Here is an 8260-nt window from a genome sequence, read left to right on the forward strand (position 1 = left end):
GTCTGGAAGATCGGTTAGCGACAGCCAAACCCAGGATCCTGCATGCAATCTACTCCATTTGGCTATTTGGTCCGCTTTGTGGTTGCCTTCTCTGAGGATGTGGGTATAGAGAACTTTGCAGAAGTTTGCGTCAAGCTGATGTACCGTGTCTATCAATTTGTTTGCTTGCCAGGAAATATCTGAGGTCTCATTGTTGAGGTACTGAATTATATTGCTATTGTCGCTCTCTATGTGAAGATACGAAATGTTCTTTTTCCTGGCCCATTGGAGGGCTTTAATGATCGCCCAGCACTCCCCTTCTTCCGCATTTTGTCCACGAACGTTGCAGGCCATTGCCGCTATGAATTGTGCTTTATCATCATGCATAATACAACCAATACCGACAAATTCCTGTTCAGTCAAAAAGGAGGCATCCACATTAATCTTAATATAGGGCGGTTTTGGAGGCGACCATGGGATAGTTCTGACAATCTTCTTGTTGATGTTTGGAGGATTTGACACAAAAGTAGAGCATTGAATAAGTTCAATGATTTTCATTGGTACAATCTGGGTGCGCGAGAAGCATGAATCGCATCTTGCTTTCCAAATCTGCCAAAGTGTGTTAGCAAAAAGACTAGTAATTTGTTCATCAAGGTCCTTCCAGGATATAATCCAGTCAAGAAGATTCGTAATATTGATTGAGATAATATTAAAATGGAACCAGATTCTTCTGGCCAAGTCACAATGAAGTAAAATATGGTTTATCGTTTCGTGTGCCTGACAAAAAACACAGTTGAAAATATTGCCCACGTATTTACCTATTTTCTCTCTTACCGGTAGGCTGTTTGTACAACATTTCCATAGGAATAGTTTGATTTTAGGCTGTATATGCATGGTCCAGATGAAGACCCATTCCTTTTGTTCAAAAGGATAGTGTTCGGTACGAAGATAGTAGTACATAGATTTGATAGAGAATTTACCTGATTTTGTAAGAGACCATCTGGGTACATCCTCCATCTGTTCCTGTAAATTAATACTCAAAATAGAATTACAGATATCTCTGTTAAAGCATTGAGATAAAATGGTCATATTCCACGTATTATTACTAATTAGCTGAGATACTACAGTGAGAGTACTATTATTGATATTACTAATGGGTGGGGGGTGGTTAGGAATCCAGTAATCATGCCAGATATTTATGTTCGTACCTTTATTAATATCCCAAAAGGTTAGTTTAGTCACGTTATCAACCTGTTTGTAAAGGGATTTCCAGAGCCACGAGTGATGATTTTTTGCCACTTTAGGTTTATGCTCTTTGTTGAAGTACTTCGCTCTAAGAACCTCTGTCCACGGGGAGCTAGGTTCGTTCAGAAGACGCCAAATCAGTTTACTAAGAAAAGCTTGGTTGTCAAGATACGGAACACGAAATCCAAGGCCACCAAGTTTTTTCGGAAGACAGATAGCAGACCAGTTGATCGTATGGATGGAGCGGGTTTTTCCCCACCAGAAAGCTCTTTGGAGAGCTTCAATGCGATTGCTTATACCTTTGGGGATGGCGAAGCATTGCATTTGGTATCGGGGAACAGCCGCTGCTATTGTGTGGATCACAACAGAGCGGCCAGCAGGGGAGAGGAGAGAAGAATGCCATTTGGAGAGTTTATTTTGGATTTGGGTAGTAAGGGACGAAAAGACTTTCCTTTTATTTGCTCCAATAAAAAGATGGGTGCCGAGGTATTTATCGAGATTCGAGGATTGATGCACTTTAAAGTTGCGAATGATAATCCGCTTGAATTTCGGATGGGTGTTTTTAGAAAAGAAGATGGTAGACTTGTTGAAATTGATCATCTGCCCCGACGACTGACAAAATATATCCAGAATGTGCTGGAGCGAGGAGATGTTAACAAGGGAGTTCTGCCCAAAAATAATACAATCATCAGCAAAGAGGAGATGCTTAAGGTTGATGCTAGTACCTGGGATGGGGAAGCCCTGAAAAGGAGTCGTCAGTCTAGGGGATTCCAGAAGGCGACTCAAGCCTTCCATAGCCAGGGTGAACAAGAAGGGAGAAAGCGGGTCTCCCTGCCTAATACCTCTACTAACATTGAAGGTGGGTCCCGGTCGACCATTAATAAGGGCCGCCATGGTGGAAGTCGAGAGACAGGTGTGAATTAGACTAATCCACTTAGAGCTAAAACCCATCTGTCTCATGATAGTGGTTAAAAAGACCCATTCGACTCGGTCAAAAGCTTTAGACATATCGAGTTTGAGAGCAAAAAAACTTTTGGAGCCTTTACTGATTTTGAAGGAATGAACTACTTCTTGACTGATGATGATGTTATCCGTGATCTGCCGCCCAGGAACATAAGCAGCTTGAAACGGGGAAATAATGTTCGGAAGGACTAGCTTGATACGGTCAGCTAGGATTTTGGTGATGATTTTGTAAGTGGTATTAAGCAGACTAATCGGACGATAGTCGGCTGTAGATTGAGGGGTTTTGGTTTTGGGAATCAGGCAGATGTGAGTGTGGTTAACTTGATCAGGCAGGTGATTATGGACGAAAAAATCAGAGACTAGCTTGATAATGTCTGGTTTTACAGTATTCCAGTTAGACTGGTAAAAGAACGGAGGGAAACCATCCGGGCCAGGAGCCGCATCAGATTTAAGAGATTTAACGGATTTATGGATTTCCGCCTCAGTAGGAATTCCAGTAAGGACGAAATTTTGGTTTTCCGTAATCTGGTTAGGAAAAAGATCAAGAAGTTCGTTAGAGAAAATAGGATCCACAGTAGTGGAGATGCTGCGCAGATTATCAGAGAAAATGTTAGCAATCTCAGAAGTCTCCTGAATCCAATTGCCATTGTTGTCTTTGATGGCCGTGATACGGTTTTTCCGATTACGATTGATGGCTTTGGCATGGAAGAATTTCGTGTTTTGGTCGCCCAGCTGGATTTGATCATTTCTGGACTTCTCTTTCCACAAACTCTCCAGCTGGATATACGCTTCTTCCAACTGGTTATTTAACTTATGGTAGTTCTCAAAATCCTCTGTGTTTTGGATCGCCTCGGTCAGATTGCGAATCCGATAGTCGAGGTTACCAAACACTAGTTTGTTCCATTTAGCAAGCTTAGTAGCAAGGTGGTTTAGCTTGGGCTGGATAGGATTGGTGTTGGGGGGCCAGTGGTTCTGAATAAAGTCACCACACTCAGGGTGAGACATCCAAGTCCGGATAAATTTGAACGGTCTATTACAAAGGTTAGAGGTGGCATTAGTGGTAAGTAAAATCGGGCTGTGATCAGAGCCCACTCCTGATAGGTGAGTAACTAGGGAAGAGGGGAAGTCCACAAGCCAAGTATGATTCATAAGGGCACGGTCCAATCTCTCCTTGATGAGGGTGCCCTTAAATTGCCGATTGGTCCAAGTGAAAGTAGAGCCTCTAAACCCCGCATCTCTAAGTCCCATCTGATTAATGGCCCGGTTAATCTTGGTGACATAATTAGGGACTTCTTTTCTACCTCCGTCCTTTTCCGAAGGATGAAGGATGGTATTTAAGTCCCCAATCACTACCCAGGGGATAGAGGAATCCGGCTTATGGTGATTTATGGTCTCCCAAGGAGTCATTCTATTTTTACTGTAGGGGCTCCCATAAAAGCCAGTTAAAGCAAATTTAAGGCCCGAGCTAATGTGGGTGCAAATAGTATGAATCATGTTATCATCAGTCCAAATGGCTTTAGTCTCATAGTCATTATTCCAATATAAGACAAGCCCACCAGCCTTGTTTTTAGGCTCAATCACCAATCTATTATAGTTGTCATGCAGTCTAAGGTTATGGTGAAGTTGTTGGGAGGTGCTTTTAGTCTCGGAGAGGAAGATGAAATCCGGTTTGTTAGTTCTAATGAGCCGGTACAGATGTTTACGATTTAAATATTGACCACACCCTCTTATATTCCAGGCTAGGATGGATAGGTCAGGCTTCGGAAGATCCATGAATGGTCTAAAGGCACCACTGGAAAAGAAAAAACAGAAAACAAGCGAAAAGAAAATACAAACTACAAATACTATTAACTACTAAACGATAACACAGGCAACAGAGAACACAGTACTACTAAGACCAGGAGGGTCAATACTATCAACTTCCTTTTCTTGAACACAAAAACAACAATATTATGAAATTAACATAACTCTATATATATATATATATGACCAAAAATAATATATAGAAACTAACTAATCTGAAAATATAAACTTATTAGAGTGATGAGCAAGGCTAACCACTATGATACTAACATATAGAAGATAACATCACACACAGAGTATCTAGGACCAAGATTAACAGAGTGACCTGCTGAAGTTAATGATAGAAAAATTAATGGTGAAAGAGGATTAGTGGAGTATTACTTCCCTGACTCAGCTTATAAACAGTTGCAATTAGGGATTACTTCTATCTTCGGCTGCTGCTTCTAGTTAGGATCAAACTTATGCAGAGAAAACCTACCAAGGGAAATCAAGATTCGACCTAAACTAAGAAATGCACCGAAGCCTAATTCTAAAGCAAGGATGAAACTATAGACCCCACCTAATAGCTAGTAAATTGAAAGCCCTAAACTATGAATCCTAAGAAACTACAGCAAAATCACGGAAAATAAACCAACCGAACACACCCAAAAAAATTAATAGGAGGCACTTGAATTGCAGATCAGAAAAAGATAAGAGTTAAAAAAGAGAATGTCTTCCCTGGATTGATGTGGCCCGCATGTTATTTAAGGATGTCTTCTCTAGTCTGCTTTCCTGTTGTACAAATAGCTTGACATGGATTGACTCCCCCTTGGTCTTTTATTGAAGATAAGAGTTGATTGTTGAAGTTATATATGTCCCTGTTGTTTAGTCCCGGTTACCTATTGTGGCTGTGGATCCCGACTAAATTAGGGCAGGAGATAAAAGAGTGAAACTCTTTGATGCTTTCTATAGATTTGCATGTCTGATTGAGCAGAAGTCGAGTTAACCTCTGTTTGTAAAATACTTGTCAAACTAGAAGTTAAATATGTGATCTACACGGTTGTACAAGTTAATGCTAACACACATGTATTTGTATCGACTTTTAAGTCAAGTTAACCACTAATTTTAATGGATTATAAGTTTCTATCTAGTTTAGAACTAAAGATTGTGGTTAATAAGGGAGACCTACCTCATATTGTTGAACCTATGTTTGCATTGATCTTTAAGTAGAGCCAACCAAGTTTAGTTCTATCCTTCGTCACTTAACAAGAGCTTTAAGTCCATATATTTGGACATGTTAGAGTGCTAGGTGGCACCTTTCACCACAAAAATTCGTAATTTTGTGGCATACTATTTCTCAGAGAAGGGTTAAATCGCCCGCCGTAAAAAATAAGGCTATTTTTATGGAATTTCAGAATACCAACGAAAATAGTATATTCTGGCGACTGCTTGAATATGCTCACGACATTTTGTTCCGTGGAAAAGTACTTATTTCGACGGTTTGAATTTCGTTTGCCGTCGAAAATAATTTCTATTTTCGTGGAAATTTTCCCCCCAAATTTTGGAGGAAACTTTTCGTCAAATTTTCGTAGAAATCTTTCGCCAACAAAATATTGTGCCCTAATTGATTCTCTCTCGCATTCGCTCTCAGTCGACCCAGCTTCTCACCCTCTCGCTTCCTTTACCTTCTTGTCTCTACAACTCTCGGTCTCTCTTCTTCTCTCTATGACTCTTGATCTCTCTCTTATCTCTACTCAATCTGGAAGAATGAACTCTGATTTAGAAGAAGAAGCAACTGAATTAGGAGAAAATCACCCTGATTTACAAAATCAAGAAGAAGAAAATGTTGATTTTAGAGTTGTTCCATTGCTGAATCTTTTGAGTCAATGTCAGAGATGAAGAGCTAGGTTTTAGAGAGACTATAATATATATATATATATATATATATATATATATATATATATATTCATAAGTACAAATGACAAATTAAATAACACCTAATCTTCTTCAATAACTATGTATCTAATAAACCATTGAAAGTAAACTATCCATATGTACATAGAGTTCGAAGATATTGTATGAATAACGTTCACTTCATAATTACATCATTATAAGCAAATTATTATACTATAAAATTCACCATCTAAACTCTAAGAAACAATATCATAATTTATTTGAGAACATATATATATATATTGGAAGCTTTAGAAACCATCATAATAACCTCCAAAGGTAATATGACCTCTAGTAAGAGGCACGCCTCTTGCAGCTGCCATTGCATGATTCAGTTTGGTTGCATGGTGAACCACTTGTTTAATCCTCTGCACAAATATCACAAGTTTTTTTACTCTTAGATTTTTTTAAATTGAAAATGGAAAATCAAATTACAATAATTTCTTATCTTCTCCATTACAAAATGGCAATCCTTCTTGAGAACTAATGATTCTAATACTAGGGCTTAAATTCAACTTAGGGCTAGAGCATTGCTATATGATAAAGCAAGTGTTTCTCTCTCGGCATCTTCTTTAACTGTTCCTTCATTAGCAATAGAAAGAACAAAGAATTCCTTCCATCATGGAGAATGGGTCAATATGGGTTTTTAGTTTTTTAGGTGAAGAAGACAAACATATCTGAATATTCTTGATAAATTAAGAGACTACGCGAGAAGCTGATCATAAATTAGGAGTCATTGGAAAAATAACCCATATACTATTATTTAGTGCTTCTTTTAGTTTAAGCCTAGTCTAGTATAGTAGTATGCATATAATTTGTCAAATAACGTCTGAGTTAAACCGACATCCCACAAATTAAACAAAAATAAAATAAACAATTAGTACGACTCGGTATCAAGTGAGATTTAAGATTTGATTTTGGAAAAATAAAAACAAACACTAACAATGTTCATAAATACTGAAATTTTAAATGTTCTTACATTTGTTTTATCCAATTTTCAGATTACAGATCTAAGCTCTTCTATTCAACCATTTATTCAGGACCCAAATCTTCTTTTAATATGTAAGGAGGAAAAAATCCATTTAATTGTACAACTTCTCTTATTTTAAAAAATATAATCAATCATAAAAACTACACTATTTTCACAAAGAAAAATAGATTTCAGATCCAGATTAATTTGATTTTAGTACTTCTTATCTTTGTATTTATACTGTAACCTTAATATAAACCCTAAAATATAACTTATTTATAATCATTAAAATTACTTTTTGATCTTCAATTATTATTCCATCAATTTCACAGTATCTCTCAAATTAAGTTTTGTTATGAAAATTAAGAAATGGGTAAATAAAATTTCATACCTTATCTTCTGCGAAAATTTGGATCCTGAATTTCTGGTTTTGCTGATTAATTTTGTGTTGTTTTCTGCTTCCCAATATTAAAATACAGATAGTAGCTGCCGTAAATCCAATAGAACAGAGTGCTCCTATTCCAGTTAATCTCCACCTCCAAATATTTAAACCACCACCACCTCCGGCACCGCCACTAGCACCACCATCACCACCACTCTCTTGAGTAGAGATCTTCTTACTTTCAGTGACATCATCACTTTTCTTGACCACTTCTTTATCCTCAAATTGAATAAATCCTGTTTCAATTTGAGTCTTGATTCCTCTAGAACCGGATTTTGGTGAATCCAATTTCATGTCGACGAATTCATTCTCCTTCATTTTCTTAAAGAAGACTTGTGAAATTGTTTCTTGATCTTCTCCCATAACTAACAAATTCTTTTTAGGAGATTTTATCTCAACAATTGGATGTTTTGTTACTTCTTTTAGTATTTCTTGTTCTGGTTCTTTCTTCTCTTTTAGTTCCAATTCAATTGAAATTGGAACAAGTTGATTTAAACCCTTAATAACACTTGAATTTGATTTTGGTGATGGTATAACAAAGTAATTCATATCAAAAGCATCTTTGTTTTGATCAATTAAACCCTTTTTATCATCTTCATGATGAGAATGATGAAAATCAAGTAAACCTTCATGATCAGAAAGAAATTCCCATTCATCTAAATCCATTTGCTCTTGATTCTTTCTTATTTTTCTTTCTTGGGTTTTTTTTTTCAATGATGAAGGTGAAGGGTGGGTAGGGTTTAAATTGGATCCAAATTAACAAGATGAGCTTTCATGGAGTTGGTGTTTGATATTTTTTCTTCTATGAGCAGCCATCATTTCATGTCTTTTTGTTCATGAAGTGAAAGCTTAAGGGAAGAGAGAAGTGGAGTAAGAGCTTATCCAACCCAATAGTGACAAAGTTGGAAATGTCTAATGGGATCCAC

General features: G+C 37.3%; 1 protein-coding gene across 1 annotated transcript; it reads right to left on the reverse strand.

The window, feature by feature from the left end:
- Positions 1–5972: 5972 nt before the first annotated feature.
- Positions 5973–8260, reverse strand: LOC147566786 (uncharacterized). Its single transcript, XM_086653335.1, has 2 exons — positions 7284–8260; positions 5973–6290 (listed from the first exon to the last, which is right to left on the reverse strand). The coding sequence occupies exons 1-2, from the start codon at positions 7998–8000 to the stop codon at positions 6174–6176; spliced, it is 834 nt and encodes a 277-aa protein (XP_086509461.1). The 5' UTR covers positions 8001–8260; the 3' UTR covers positions 5973–6173.

The sequence above is a fragment of the Eschscholzia californica genome, unplaced genomic scaffold (assembly GCF_041429995.1).
Source record: "Eschscholzia californica isolate CP2 unplaced genomic scaffold, dmEscCali1.0.p SCAF_1, whole genome shotgun sequence".
NCBI lineage: Eukaryota > Viridiplantae > Streptophyta > Magnoliopsida > Ranunculales > Papaveraceae > Eschscholzia > Eschscholzia californica.

Excerpts from the sequence above, each read along its gene's own strand:
- LOC147566786 (XM_086653335.1), bottom strand. The coding sequence starts at position 8,000 with ATGGATTTAGATGAATGGGAATTTCTTTCTGATCATGAAGGTTTACTT. Across the intron at positions 6,291-7,283 it reads AAATTTTCGCAGAAGATAAG|AGGATTAAACAAGTGGTTCA; the intron begins GTATGAAATTTT and ends ATATTTGTGCAG.